Genomic DNA, 16,080 nt, shown 5'->3' on the forward strand with positions numbered 1-16,080 from the left:
ACCCCAGTAGGGTGTAAGGCAGAGAAGAGAAGATTGGCTGGAGAATATATTTACATAATCGGCTCATCTTGTAGAAACTACCTAATATTTCTGAAGCTTAAATTGTGCTGCAAGCTATTTTTTGGACATTTCCTGCAGCATAATTACCAGCTGTGGTAAATTATCTCAGAAGAGGTACTCAGACCTTTAACTGAAGTTAAAGGTCTGAGTACCTCTTCCACCCCTGATGCTAACATGACACTATACAAGGCCCTGATGCTGTGCAGCCTGAGTGTTTGTATCTCTGCAGAACTTTGAGCACAGCTTCTCGGCGTCCTGTGTTAATGAGATTCCGATAATAAAAACCAAATGAGACAAGGGATTAAGCTCCTCTCATTTATAAACACACAGCACTTTTCTGTTGTTGTAAGAGCAATCATTAATCTTCTGTCTCTCCCTCAGTCTCAGCCAGTCACTGCTTTAATTACAGTAGAAGACGCCACAGAGCAGACATGCAGTTGCTGCCACCTTGTGGACCAAACAGCAGAAGAGAGCAGAGCTGCTGACATGTGGAGCATCTGAAACTTACATATTGATGTCTTCTTCACATATCCGTAATACAAAAACATATTCAGCACGTTTGAGATCATTTGTGTGTGTGTTTGCTCAAAGCATAATGAGTACAACTCAACAATTAATTGGGGATTTTAGGACCAATATAGGCCAGAAAAGTCACTCTCACAGAGAATGAGACACAGCATCTAATGACTATGAGACCAGATTCGTGATGGAAAAAAAGAGCGTCAGTATGTGTTAGAGTATGTGATAGAAGTTTTATTCAAGCCAGGAGCTTTTTAACTGGAAAGAATCAACAGGGAGACACAAAAACACCTAAAAAAAAAAAAATAGAAGACACAGAGCATACAGCATTCTGTTGGATAGATCTAAAATGCAGAAATGTTCTAATATTTTTAAATTCTGAAAAGCAGTGGGGCAAAAAATACATTTTTAGTTATTAATGTAATCTTTAACAAGCTTATACCAAGGGGAAATGTATTTTACAGGCATCAAGTCACACTAAGAACCGAGTTTACATCAGTGTCTGTTTTTTCAGACTATTGGGCCTTTGGAGAAATTGTTTTTTTGTTTTTCAGGATAACCGGCTGTTGCAATTATTGGCTTTAAGTCCACCTGGACATTTATCAAACTATCAGGGATTTAGAATAACGGGAGCGTCTGACTAATTATTTCTACCATTGCACTACCTGTACATATTTTTAGCAACCTGACTTTGTATATGTGTCATTCTGGTAACACTTTACAATAACCATCTAAGTGATGTTTATAGATGGTTTATAGACCAATTATTAACCATTTACAAAGTGCTATACATATTTAAATGTTAAATGTTCAAACCAATTTCTTAAAGATATATGAATCATTTCAAAATCATTAACATATTTAATATGGTGTTAAAATGAGTGCAACTAAAACTATTAATAAACTAGGTAAAGGTAAAGTAACTATAAATTCACATTAATAGACCATCTATTAGCCATTTTTAAATGATTTACTTAGTTAAACATTAATAAAATTATGTATTTACCGTTCTAAATGGTCTATATACACTTTATAAATGATGGTTATTGTAAAGTGTTACCGTCATTCTTATTTTTGTACAAGTCAAGGTCAAAGTCCAGAGTCAAATTCCTAGTGCACACGTACCTGGACAATAGAGATGCAAAAGCAGCAAAGATACAAAGCAGGAAGACTAGAAAAGGACGCCTATTATTTGTGGGTTTTCCAGAGTGCAGAATAAAAGACTAACTTTAGTGGCAAAAGCTTATTTGACATGGCGGGCCATCCTTGCTGTAGTTGTAGTTTTTGAGCCATGATTGACAGATTTAGGGTTATTAAAGCAGTTAGCTGAGGATAGTTTGTCCAAAAGGGGAAAACATTTAGCGTTTGTGTCTCAGTTTTCTCTGCCGGTCCTGTCAGTGTCGCTGTAGCTGCAGCTTGTCGATCACTCGCTGCCCTCCACAGCTGCAAATTTCACCTTCCTGTGCGACCTCTGCAGACACAAACATGCAGCACATGTTACACATGCTCTGCTTCAGGGTTCATCCTGAGATAACAACCTACTCCATACACTGTAAAAAATAATCTGTTAAATTTACGGTAAAATCCTGGCAGCTGTGGTTGCCAGAACTTCACCGTAAAAATTACAGTGAGTGGATTTTCTATTCTAAATTTAAATGTAAATATCAGCAAAAACTGTAATTTACAGCAAAACTGCATGTTTCTTCCAGTTTATGACAGAAAAAAGTAAAAGTTTTGTGCTATTCTTTGATTTACGGTAATTAAAAGTGTCTTATACGGTGATGTACAATTTTTAATTTTACGCCCTATTTCTGATGTATTTGACAGAGTTTTACTGTTATTTCTACAAACATTTTTTACAGTGTATGCATTATCGCTGACACACAGCAATCAAAAAGGAGGAGTGCTGTGGTTGGAGGTTGATTCACTGCCATTATTACTCAAAAGGCTTTTTATGAATCTGTGGGACCTGCTTCAGCTTTCACTTCAACAGGCGTCTTTTATCTCAGTTACATCTCATCTTTAACAATTGTTTCCTGCTGCTTTCTGAAATTCTGTGGTGCATTTGGTTGTGAATAAATCAAAAAAGAAAATTCATTTAAAAAATGGTTTCACTCAAGATTCAAAACAGGTTTATCCCCCCAAAAAAGGCGTCAAACTTTTAAGTATGATGGGGTTTTTTGTAATTGATGTGCATTTTACCAGCATTGTTACATATTTCCCTGTTTGGACTCACATGCCATCACACTGTACAATAACAAATAGCCTGGTTCATTACATACCGTCGTTATGCACTTTATGTGTTTTTTATGCACACTGTTCATTGCACCTTATTTGTTTCATAGCACCAACATTTTTATACTGTATATTCATATTTATTCTGCACTGGAATTCTACTCCTTAATACATACTCCTTCTTTAGACACTTGATTTTTACATGACATTTTATTGGATTTTAATATATTATTGCTTGAAGTATGCCTAGGTTGTTCTTTTTATTTAATTATTTAATTGTGTTGTTATTGTCTCTGTGTGTAATGCTGCTGCTACACTGTAATTTCCCAGCTTGGGATAAATAAAGTCTATCTATCTATCTATCTATCTATCTATCTATCTATCTATCTATCTATCTATCTATCTATCTATCTATCTATCTATCTATCTATCTATCTATCTATCTATCTATCTATCTATCTATCTATCTATCTATCTATCTATCTATCTATCTATCTATCTATCTATCTATCTATCTATCTACCTGTTTCTCTGCAAGCCCACGAGGGTATCGGGAAATGTCGTCCCGCCGACGATCCGCCTTCTCCCAGTCCTCCAACCACAGCTGGCGGCGGTACTCTGACTGGCGACACGTGAGGCGCTGGTAGATGGCCTGATTCTGACGGCCAATCAGCAGAAGCTCCTCCCTCCTCTTGTCAGCATTCAAACTGAGAAGGGAAAAACAGGGTAGACCTCGTGCCATTGTTAGAAACAAATGCATACACTGCTAATAAACCCAGAAAAAGTAAGATGAACTTTTCAACAAGACACTCAGATAATCAAGACTCAAATAAACAAAATACAACGTGTCAGTATCACCAAAGCATTTCGAAAATGGATAGAAAAAAATCTTGCTAATAAAATGTAGTTTAGCGTTCTAAATTTAAGTTGAGTTCATGTTTATGTTGCTAGCTAGAGTCTTGAATCAAAGTTTCATCCCAAGGGGCTTCACAGGCCCTTTTACAAAGAACACAGGACAGAAATTCTCACAGGGTTTGGCCTGGCATCACAATCATGTTCAGGATGATTGAAATCAATGACAATAACTCATACATGTTACTGTATGAAGAGGGGCTGAGGATAGAGACAGGAGAGCTGCAGGAGAAGAGGTAGATAGTCAAATTATGGCAGGTTTTCCCCCTTCTCCACAAAACTTCTAACTGCAGCTTTAATGGATGTGCAGAAATGCATGCATTTATGTGAATGGCACTCTGATGGAAAACCACATAGTTTAGAAGTCAATAACTGCATGCAATCTGACACTCATATGTGCATAAATGCTACACAATGTGTATTTTTACTTTTTAAAGCTTTACATTTCCGTCTTCTGGTGAATATAGTGAAGCATTTAGCAGCTTAACCCTTTATCAGGCAAAGAACCGTATTTGGTAACTTCAGCGTATATCCAAAATGGGCTCCCCATGGAACCTGGTCTCACAGAAATCCGTGAAATAGCCACGGATTTGCTTAACTCAAAATCCGTGGAATAGCCACGGATTTGCTTAACTCAAAATCCGTGGAATAGCCACGGAATCACTCAAATTTCCGTGAAACTTACACGGATTTCACTACAATGCAAGTTAATATTTTTTCCTATTGGTTTGTTCCAAGTCACGTGACTTTCAAGGTCCCGGCGGTCAGAACAAAAACATGGCGGACAGTTCTCTCATTTTTAGTGAAAAAATCAATATTTTGACTTAGTTTCTGCATAAAAATGGATTTTGATCACATTTCTAGCGAGAAATATATGTTTTATTTTCTAAATATTCACTCAGTGAATGTACATAATCACTTTGTGTGTTGGAATAGCCACGGAATATGACTGTCATTAACTTGCATTGTAGCGAAATCCGTGTCAGTTTCACGGAAATTTGAGTGATTCCGTGGCTATTCCACGGATTTTGAGTTAAGCAAATCCGTGGCTATTTCACGGATTCCTGTGAGACCATGTTGCCCCATGTCTCTCTGTGAGGTCGTAGACCCATGTGGATTTCTTCTGCTACATCAAGGACAGTGACACCATGACATTTGACCAATCAGTATGATAATAATATAATAATATTATATTATATATTATATTATAAGTTGCAAATTTACTAGATTTCAGTGGCAAATCTACAAGAAAAAAAGTCGCAGATTTAAGAGATTTGAAGTGGCAAATTTGCGAAAAAAGTCCCAGATTTACAGTAACATTTTTTTTTAAAAAGCAACTTCTTTTCTCGCAGATTCACCACTTTATATCTCATAAATCTGCGCATTTGTTCTTGTAGATTTGCCACTTTAATCTCAAAAACGTATTTCTCCAAATATTACCCCCCTGCCCCGGGTCTGTATGTTTTTTTTTTACACATTCTGGCAGTATGTAATGTCCTCCAATATTCTCTAGGGTTGAAATTTGGAATTTGCAAGTATTTCAATGAGTGCCCTATTAAGGGTTTAAAGACATGTTCCTCTCTGGGGGTGGTGGAGACCAAAAACAGAGCAAAAAGAGAGATAATATTGGACACAAACACCAACACTTCTAATGAATAATCATGTCTGTAACTGCTGGGTGTGAAATAAAGCATCTGTTTGCCAACAAGTTCAACATAACAGCTTAAAAGGTGATATATGTGTGACTAATTAGGAGTGATTTTATTGGTGTGACTGTTTTGTTCCTGGTTGCTGAAGTGAATTTATAGCTGCTTCCTGTCTCCTTGACTCCCAAAATAAAAGATATCAGAGAGGCTTTATATCTCCTGTCAAGATTAAAGATTTTCCAGCCTAGCATGGAGGCCGATAAATACCAGAGACTGTCACCACCATCACACAACCACATCCAGATCAATAATTCAACAGCGTAACGGAGCAGGACTGGTCACATCAATTATTTAAAGGTCCAGCAAGGCGCTCTGGCATCATCATAGCGATGTTAAAGACCTCAGTGGGGAGAGAAAAATGCGATGAAGGTCACCACAACAGTGTACAGACAGGCTGGATAAACTTCAGCTCTGTGAAATATGCTGTGCTCCCAAAAAACACCCTAAAGTTGATAATACAAAAATGACACTGGCTCAACTGGCTCAACAAATGTTGTAACAATTTGCATTTATCTTTTTAAGTAATTCCAACTAAGACATTATTGAGTATTTTCCATGAGACTTTTATAGCTGGACTCACTCAATTAGTCAAGTACAACCAACATGATATGTTTTGTCCTCTACAAGCTTCATTATGTTGAACAAACTCAATTTTTATATCAATGTTTGGTAACACTTTACAATAACCATCATTTAGAAATGGCAAACAGAAGTTTATTAATGTTTAATCGTCATTTATAAACTGTATATAGGCCATTTAGAATGGTTAATTCATCATTTATTAATGTTTAACTAACTACATCATCTATAAATGACAAATAGATGGTATATTAATGTAAGTTTATAGTTACCTTACCATTAACAAACCAATAAATTATAATCAATAGTTTATTAATAGTTTTAGTTGCACTCATTTTAACATTTTTTAACAACATATTAAGTATGTTAATGATTTTTAAATGATTCATATACCTTTAAGAAATTGTTTGAAAACTTTTAAAGATTAAATATGTATAGCACTGTGTAAGTGGTTAATAATTGGTTTATAAACCATCTATAAACATCACTTAGTTGGTTATTGTAAAGTGTTACCCAATGTTTTAGTGTTAACAAGTGGTCAAATTACTCTATTTAAGTTGCTATAACTCCTTTATTTTACTTTCTTTCTACTCAGAAAAGTCCATGCACATTGTTACCTCAATGTCACTGAGTTTAAGTAACTTATTTCACTTAAGTCAGACATATTGTAATACAATATTAAGTTTCATTACCTTAATACTTTTCCTTGTTAAGTGAAGGCAGAAATGCTTATCCAAAATCAATATATTTCTGAGGTAAGACAGCTTTCTTCATTTTTAATTTTGATCAACTTCTTGATATAAGTTATCAACTTAATGAAACAATGGACATGTAACAAATAGTATTTTTTTATGCTGAAAAAGCTCTTTTTTTTAAGTCACACTAACTAACTTCCTGAACCTTTTCTTAGAGTGTAGGTGAACGACCTCTAGTTACCTAGTAACTAAGTACATTAACTCAAGTAATGTAATTAAGTACAGTTTCGAGCCATTTGTGCCTTACTTGAGTATTTCCATTTTATGTAACTTTATACTTTTTATTCCACTACATTTTAGAGGCAAATATTGTACTTTTTACTCAAATTATAATGCATAACATTAATGCATTAAAAATAAAAATACAATAATAAATCTGAAATACATATAACAGTCCAAGTGGTGTCATTCTGCATAAGTACTAGTATTTTTTATTTTTGATACTTTAAGTACATTTTGATGCTGATACTTTTTGTTTTTTTTATTTCAATAAGTTTTGAATGCAGAACTTTTACTGTAGTGGAGTCATTTCACAGTGTGGTATCAGTTACTATTACTTAAGTAAGTGATCTGGTCACCCATAAAGTATATTTTTACCTTAACCACGATCTTTTCACAAATCTAATCAAGTAGTTTTAGTGCCAAAACATAACCAAACTAGGATCGTTTGACAAGGTTTACCATGCATTTTAAACTGTTTCAAATGTTTGCCCTTCGCTTGTTAGAACACAACTTCCAGTAAAAACTTCAAAGAGAAGTTAAACTTGGTGATTTTGTGAATTTTCCACAATTTCATTAATTATTTTTTTTATCAATTAAAGAGTTTAATTTATTTGTTTCCATTCATAGTTTATTGTAAACATATATTTTATAAGTCAGTTGTTGACTTTAAACCAGACCTGGGCATTGGGTGGCCCGCGGGCCACATCCGGCCCGTTGGCTGTCCTTGTCCGGCCCGCGTGAGGTTACCAAGAAATTAGAAATCAATATAAACCGCAGTGCTTTTATTTTGAATAAAATAGCAAGCATTAGCATTAGCACTAGAGCTAACAAGCACTTTTACTATAGTTAAGACAACAAATATAGCCGCTAATATATATGACAGAAGCAAATAAACTTTAACAAACCTTGTGTCCTGTCAGTCAGTCACTAAAGAAGCCTTTTGATACTTTATATCAACTTTATATGAATTACTTTGCACTCGTTATTATTTACCGTTAAATTAAAGCACCCGTTTCACACTGTACGGCACCTTTTCAAAATAAAAGCATCACAACATTGTAAAACACCTAGAAAATGTACAAACATGAAAAACAAGCTAAATAATACAAAAACACCAATAGGAACCTTGCTAAAGGTCATTTATAGTTGTGTTTAAAATAAATGGAGAAGTGATATAGTGATTGGAGTATTTACTACTTTTTACTGCTATACTTGATTTACTCCACATTAACAGTCTCATCATAACATGTGTTCCTATCAGTAGCAGCTCAAAACCAGATAATTTACTGTATTTTATAAAGCGATTACATTAATATTAAGCAGAATTTAGTTCAGAGTTTTGGTCCGGCCCCTGCAACCTTCGTGGTATTGGTCATGTGGCCCCTTGGGGAAATTAATTGCCCACCCCTGCTTTAAACCCTAAGTTTGCACACAGCCCACAATGTTGTCTAAATTTGTTGTACCTTTTCCTATTAGTTAAATTGCTAGTTAGCTAACACACAAAATTACACATTTCACATGTTATGTACACTATATATTATATTCATCTGGCAAAATATTATGAATAATTGACTATGTCTACCTTCTACATGACATGGTAAATGCAATCTGAAGAAAAAACACAGATATTTCCTTTTCCCCTGCTATTTCCCATTAAGAGAAGATAAACACATGGATTTACATTAATTCCCATGGAAGGTTTCCAACTTGGATATTAAACTCTCACATAACATGTTGTGTCTTATGTGTCAGCAGGTTTTTACCTCTTCAGGTGATACTGGTTGCGATGGTCCACCAGGCCTTTAGAGCAAACAATGTCGGCCAGCTTGGAGGCCAGGAGGCGGTTGTCTCTGTCAATGATGGACAGACGCTCATCCTGCAGCTGTTTCACAGAAATCAAGAGTTAAACCAGAGACGAGGACATTTCAGACAAGGTTGGAAATTAGCACCAGCCACCAGCCACACATCTCCAGCCCTGCTTTGACTTTAAATGGAAACTGTTGGTTTGATTGACACCACAGTTAAAGGGCGACATCTTCAAGTTTGGAAGGCTTCAATTTCCACATTGTTAAGTCAGAATGACATTTAACTCACACTGATTAATTTAATGAAGGAAACATAACCAGGAGGTTTTCTTTCTCACTGATGTGTCATCTCTGTGACTCAACACAATGTGTGTGTGTGTGTGTGTGTGTGTGTGTGCGCGTGTGTGTGTGTGTGTGTCCACTAACCTGCAGTTTTTTCAGTTTGAGCTGGACATGTGCTGGTGTCCTCATGCCCTTGTTGTCCACTACAGGCAAGGCAGAGCTCACCTGGACAGGTAAACACAGTTAGTTTTTCAAATAAAGGTCTAAAGGTAAACTCTTGTTTACTTAGATGAAGAGGCTAAAGTAAAATAAAAATCCAAGAAGCGACCAAAAACTGAAATGTCCGTGTCTTGCTGAGCAGATAAGACTTCATTCACTACATTCACTACATTCTGTCTGTCATACAGATGTTTGTTTGTTAATTTAAACCCTTTTAGCCATTTTAGGATCAGCTACAATGTTACTGTGTAAATCCAGGACATGTAAATAGACAAATGTTTGCTGAGGTGTTCACCACAACAACAACATAAAGTCATTTTATGTCAAATACGCCACAATAATCCACAACTGGCCTAAATATCAGTTAAAACAGCTTCAACCTACTGAGTATCAAGCAGGGACGCCCATATTTAAAAAGTTAAGCCATGCGGAAGTGCCTTAACTCTGCATTCTTTCTATTGGCCAGCAGGGGGCGACTCCAAGGGTTAAAAATAGATCCAGTACTAGAAATCTATAAGAAAATCATTTTACATCTTAATTGATTTATTACCACAGTAAACATTTTCCTATTTAGTTTATGGTCTGAATCATTTTAGTTTCTAGTCTTCTTTAAAACTTTGATGTGCATTTCATAAATGATGGTCCCATTTAGAGTAAAATAGACAAAGTTATTCTTTAGGGCGTGGCTATCTTGTATTTTACATATTACAGTTCATGAAATTTAATTTTTACATTTTGGTTGCTTAAAAAAAAGTCATGCTAGCTAATTAAAGTTAGGTGATATCATAGTTTTCTTCTGGCTCGGGATCCGCTTGACATATGCATTAGTTGGAAAATACCAAGATGACAGATAAATCTGCGAATTTTTTCTTGTAGATTTGCCACTTTAATCTCAAAAACGTATTTCTCCAAATATTACCCCCCTGCCCCGGGTCTGTATGTTTTTTTTTACACATTCTGGCAGTATGTAATATCCTCCAATATTCTCTAGGGTTGAAATTTGGAATTTGCAAGTCTTTCAATGAGTGCCCTATTAAGGGTTTAAAGACATGTTCCTCTCTGGGGGTGGTGGAGACCAAAAACAGAGCAAAAAGAGAGATAATATTGGACACAAACACCAACACTTCTAATGAATAATCATGTCTGTTACTGCTGGGTGTGAAATAAAGCATCTGTTTGCCAACAAGTTTAACATTACAGCTTAAAAGGTGATATATGTGTGACTAGTCAGTTTTCTTCTGGCTCGGGATCCGCTTGACATATGCATTAGTTGCAAAATGCCAAGATGACAACAGCCAAAATGTCAAACTCAAGGCTTCAAAACCCAGTGACTACATGCATTGTTTTTATACAGGATATGCTGATGATACAATAATTACAGCAAGTATTAAATGTACTCTATTCCTTACTTTACTTACTTTGATGGGATTATGGGACCATCCCATGCACACTTTACACACTTCAAATCATCAATTCTTTATCCTTCAATCCACCAATCTAACATAACGCCTATTTCAACCCACTGATCATCACTATGATCAATCCATCATCAGCCATTCCTCTATCTCCAACCCAACAATCTCAATAGAAACCACAAATTCATAACCCTGCAGCACCACCACCCAGTCCTCCACCTTGATCCCCATCTTCTTACCTTCCTGCGGTGGTTTTCGTAGTTAGTGTGGTCGCATCGCTGCTGCAGGTAGCGGTTGGTGACGGGCTTTAGCGGCTGGTAGGACCTGTGCATGCTGCACCTCTGATGGCTACACACTCATTTAGTCTAAACTAGCAGGAGGTGTGTGTGTGTGTGTGTGTGTGTGTGTGTGTATGTGTGTGTGTGGGTGTGTGTGTGTTGTGTTGTGTAATTGCAGGCCTGGGAGGTTGTCACCATGGAGATGTACCCCTCTTTATCTCACTGCAGTCAGATAAGGTTCCTGTTAATTATTACTGAGCTGAGGAGGCACACAGACACACACACACACACACACGCACACGCACACACACACACACACACACACACACACACACACATGCTATGCGCGCACACACACACACACACACACACACACACACACCTGCCATTAATTTACTTATAAATAGCTGCAGATCATATCATTAAACAGTACCTGCAGTGTTCATCTCAATAGCTAAATATTTGGATTAGAAGATTGTGGTTATGAAAAAACTTCAATTAAATGTTTAAACTAATTATACTCAGAGCTTTGGTTCAATTCAAGATAAGAGAAATGTCTCATGTGATGTTTTTCCAGGTGAAAGTCTGTAAACTGACCTGATAAAACACCAATAAAAAGAAAAAGGAAAATGAAAAAGAAATAAAGAATCCCAACCAACTGCATATGTTTTCTGGAGTTCGTCTAAAAATATTGAAATTTAAATACTAATCTTACTGCTTGACGTGTTTTAACAAAATCTAACATATAACTAACTTAGAGAAACATGTTATTACCTTGCTACTTTCTTATTTGACAGTTGTATGCTTTGATGTTATGTTTCTATGTGGAATCTTTAATCAAAATGTACAACATGCTGTCACCTGTGACACAATTATAATTTGTTATTTTCAGCCTGGATTTTAGTCTCTTCTCCAATACCGTGTTGATCTCCTAGAGGGCGCCGGGCAGCTGGTTGCACTGTATGATGGTGGGAGGGATTCAAACCAACAAGCTGACACTGCCAGATTGTCACAGGCAAGAATCCTTGGCTTTCTTTTTTACTTTTTTACCCTTTTATTTGTCTTTTTTTTATCTCTAACTCTGTTTTGGATTGAGCTTTTATTACTATTTTATTCTATTTTATTTTATTGTTTTCATTGTTTTTATACCTATTTGTGTATGATTTATTCTATTTTAATAACTGTACAGCACTTTGGTCAACTGAGGTTGTTTTTAAATGTGCTTTATAAATAAACTTTGACTTGACTTGAGTTATTCCTCCAGCTCAGTATCCGTGTGACATGTAAACACATGTGAGGGCAACAATGTAGATGGTAAAACTGACCCATAAAATAATAGAAACACTAATTCTAATGGGATTTAGAAACAATAAGAATGGCCAAAAGCAGGACCAAAAAATCAATGACAATACATAGACAATACATAGACAATACAAATAGTGTTTATATATATTTCATATGTGTATTCAAAAATGTTCTGTGTCTCCTTTTTTGTTGTTTCTCTGACTTAATTAATTAATTAATTAATTAATTAAAACCAGTTTCAAGACATTGCATGGTGACCTCACATAAACTCAGCTGTGAGTGGCAAATACAGAAGACTTAAAACTATAACGACACATAACATGAATAATTAATCGTGCCAATCAAGAGAACTCCAAACAGTATATTTTCTGTCTATTTTAATCTGATTTTTGTTGCTAACAGCAGTGAAATACAACATTCAGCAGTGATGAGATAACTACAGAATTCTATTAAAAATATTTTTTAAATGGTAAATACGCATTATTAAATACAGAATCAAACAACTGGATGCTTGGCATTATGGTGGAACAGTGAAGTTGACCTTTGACCTTTTGGATATAAAATGGTATCACTTTATGTTTTCAGACCTTTCATTTTCATTGAGTTTAGGCCAAAAAACATACTTTGTGAGGTCATGGTGATCTTGACCTATTGACCTTTTGATCTCAACAAATCAAATCAGATAATCCAAAAGTTCAAGTGTTCTGCAGGCGTTCTTCAGATATCGCAGGCAACAAACAGACACACTGCATCATATTGCCTCCGGCTGTTGTAGGTGCAGATGCATAAAAAATAAATTAATGATGGTAAATAATTCCATTTAGCTGGTTTTACTTGAGGTCTTGTACATGCTTGCTCACTATCATTCACAGTTTGACATTTTAATAGAGCAGAGCCATCGTTAGTGTTATTAGTAACATTTGTTGCATAAAACTCCCTGCTGGGGGACAGTCGACGTCACAGCACACCACTCTGAACTTCTCTGCGGAGAGAATGTGTACGCAGGGATTCCTCCACTCAGTCTCCCCACAGAGGCTGCAGCCCAGAGAAGGAAATAATGACGGCAGACAGGCTCATAGACAAACAGCTCTCTCCTTTTATTAAGCCGTCAGCTCCAGTTAAACTGAAGGAGGGAAGAGTGCAGCGAGCCAGGCCTCTCGCTACGAAGAGGGTTGTGTTTCTTGGCAGGTGTAGCTGGTGTGAAACCAAAACCTCAGTCGTCTATTTCACAGTTAGCTGTAGCCTCAGTGATTCCTCCTCAGTCCAATCTCACATCACAGTTAACATCGTTATTCAGGTGGGACGGTCAGGTTTGATAGTTGCAGTTCAATTTGTGCAAGGAGGGGCTGTTTGACCAGAGACAGAGTGGGAATTTCAAAAGTTAAAGCACAGTTTAAGAGAAAAAACATAGAAAACATACAGTATAAATTCTTCTTTCTTGATGAAACCAAGTAGCTTAAAAATCAAGCCAATACAGAAGTGTCACAAACTGCAGTTCATCAAATGGCCACTCGAGGCTGGCTCCAAAAACGAACCTATCCCCATAGACTGCCATGTTAAAAAGTACAACCTCATAGTAGAAATAAACGTGTTTACAGCCTGGCACTACAACCAGTTTTGATGTCTGCAGCTAATTTACATGCTCATGAAAACTGTAACGGGGTGAATGTTTCTATAACTTTCCATTTAAATAATATTAGGTTTTAATGTTATGCATACTTAAGGACTTGACCAGGATTTAGACTGAATCAGGCTCTGCCAAAATGAGCCATCACACTGAGCTCCAACTTGGCTCTTCACAAAAATATGAGTGACATAACACAGACTACGTCCATATTTTATTATCTATAGCAGCGATCATCAGCCGGTCCCTACCACATACAGCCTGCCAAGCTTCCAGCCCGACCCGCAGCATAATAGCCTAAAGAATCCAGAAAATGTGTTCTGGTATTTAGCAGATTTACAATGACGTTTCAGTGAGCACAGCTTTTAACCATCACTCTTCAGTGAACTGCCTCCATGGAGGAAGTCTGAGAGCAATTTGTAGATATAGGCAAATAAAAATAGCATGAATTTAGTAAGAATGTGAAAGTATCAAACAATGATAGACTAGCAGGCCACAGGTACATTGTATTTTCTTTATTTGAAAGTCCAACAGCCACAGTGTCTGCTTAAAAAAATTCCTACATTACATGCAGACCACTACAACGTCTGCAACTCCATAAAACACTTACTTTTCATAAGGTACCACACCATCCAGAACATACACATTGAACATTGATATTCGCTGGAAACTATTTGAATATTATTGGAAAGTCGAACCTTGTAGCGCACTTTAAAACTGACCAGAGCTGTGTTCCGATATCCATACTTCCATGAGTACACTTAAACGCAGTACACTATCCGCACTTACTAAGTACGCAGATTTCAGCAGGTAAGTGTTGTTCCAAATCTACGATCGCTACAGCCGCCACGGCTCGTCACCCGCCAAAAACATCCCGCTTTGAACGGCAAAAAAAATACCCTTTGTGTTGTTTAATCGTTGGTTTACTTCTACAATCCTGCAATATGGCTCCATTAATGCAGCAAATGATTTTGGCTGCCATTAAAAAAAAAAATTTCAAGCTGAGCGGCTCTGCCTGGCTCTGCCTCTTCCGCTACGTAGACAAGATGGCGGCCGTTGAGTCCGTAAAGTGTACATTGTTGCACACTCAGCGTTTTGACCGTTATGAGGGCAACATCTGGGTCCTTTAGGTTCACTCCTTTTCGCCGCGATCGGAATCAGAACACCCTGCGTACTCAAACTAAGTATAGTAAGTACGGGAATTATGGGTAATGGAACACAGCTCAGGTGTAGGCCTATCACACAATGGGGCGGAGCTCCCCTAAAAGGCGTCCGATCAGAAAGACGTCCAACATAAATAATGATATTTTGAAAAATGAATTCAAAAATCTTCAAAATCGAGGATGCACAAGCCACATACGAAATCTTAGGTCAGTCTGACTAACGGTCAGTGAGATATGCCCTAGACACACACACACACACACACACACACACAAACACACACACAGACGCTTCTTGCTTTTATAGATAGATAAGATGTCAACATCCATGCATGCATACTTTGTTAAAGCTACAGCATTAGACGAGAGTATTACATATACATAAAGCATATGGGTAACACTTTACAATAACCAACTAAGCGATGTTTATAGATGGTTTATAGACCAATTATTATCCATATTCACAGTTCTATACAATTTAATCATTAAATATTTTCAACCAATTTCTTAAAGGTATATGAATCATTTCAAAAATCATAAACATACTTAATATGGTGTTAAAATGTTAAAATGAGTGCAACTAAAACTATTAATAAACTATTAATTATAATTTAATTGTTTGTTGATGGTAAAGTAACTATAAACTTACATTAATATATCATCTATTTGTCATTTATAAATTATGTAGTTGGTTAAACATGAATAAATGATGTATTTACCATTCTAAATGGCCTATATACGGTTTATAAATGATGATTAAACATTAATAAAATATCTGTTTACCATTTATAAATGATGGTTATTGTAAAGTGTTACCAGCATATGTATACATATAGCTTTAACCACATTCTGCAAGACCAATGAGTTCTGAAGTTGCTGTTATGAAGTGCTGAAGTGCTCTTCTTCTCCAATGCTGGAATGCCCCAACACTTTTGGGAAACTCAGTATAATATGATTTAATGGTAAGACATTTCTCAAAATGATCCACTGATACTTCTCCAACC

At 36.4% G+C, this 16,080-nt stretch overlaps 1 protein-coding gene across 1 annotated transcript; it reads right to left on the reverse strand.

Moving 5' to 3' along the window:
• Window positions 1–886: 886 nt before the first annotated feature.
• Window positions 887–11,043, reverse strand: si:ch211-284k5.2 (uncharacterized protein CFAP97D2). The gene is made up of 5 exons (XM_059336192.1): window positions 10,949–11,043; window positions 9,220–9,300; window positions 8,752–8,870; window positions 3,338–3,521; window positions 887–2,050 (listed from the first exon to the last, which is right to left on the reverse strand). Exons 1-5 carry the CDS (start codon window positions 11,039–11,041, stop codon window positions 2,003–2,005), a joined length of 525 nt encoding a protein of 174 aa, XP_059192175.1. The 5' UTR covers window positions 11,042–11,043; the 3' UTR covers window positions 887–2,002.
• Window positions 11,044–16,080: the final 5,037 nt, after the last annotated feature.

This window comes from Centropristis striata, chromosome 6 (genome assembly GCF_030273125.1).
Source record: "Centropristis striata isolate RG_2023a ecotype Rhode Island chromosome 6, C.striata_1.0, whole genome shotgun sequence".
In the NCBI taxonomy this organism is placed as follows: domain Eukaryota; kingdom Metazoa; phylum Chordata; class Actinopteri; order Perciformes; family Serranidae; genus Centropristis; species Centropristis striata.

Coding starts and splice junctions, on each gene's coding strand:
- si:ch211-284k5.2 (XM_059336192.1), bottom strand. CDS start 11,041: ATGCACAGGTCCTACCAGCCGCTAAAGCCCGTCACCAACCGCTACCTG. Junction 9,301..10,948: donor ACGAAAACCACCGCAGGAAG/GTAAGAAGATGG, acceptor TTACCTGTCCAG/GTGAGCTCTGCCTTGCCTGT. Junction 2,051..3,337: donor GTGGGCTTGCAGAGAAACAG/GTAGATAGATAG, acceptor TTGTGTCTGCAG/AGGTCGCACAGGAAGGTGAA.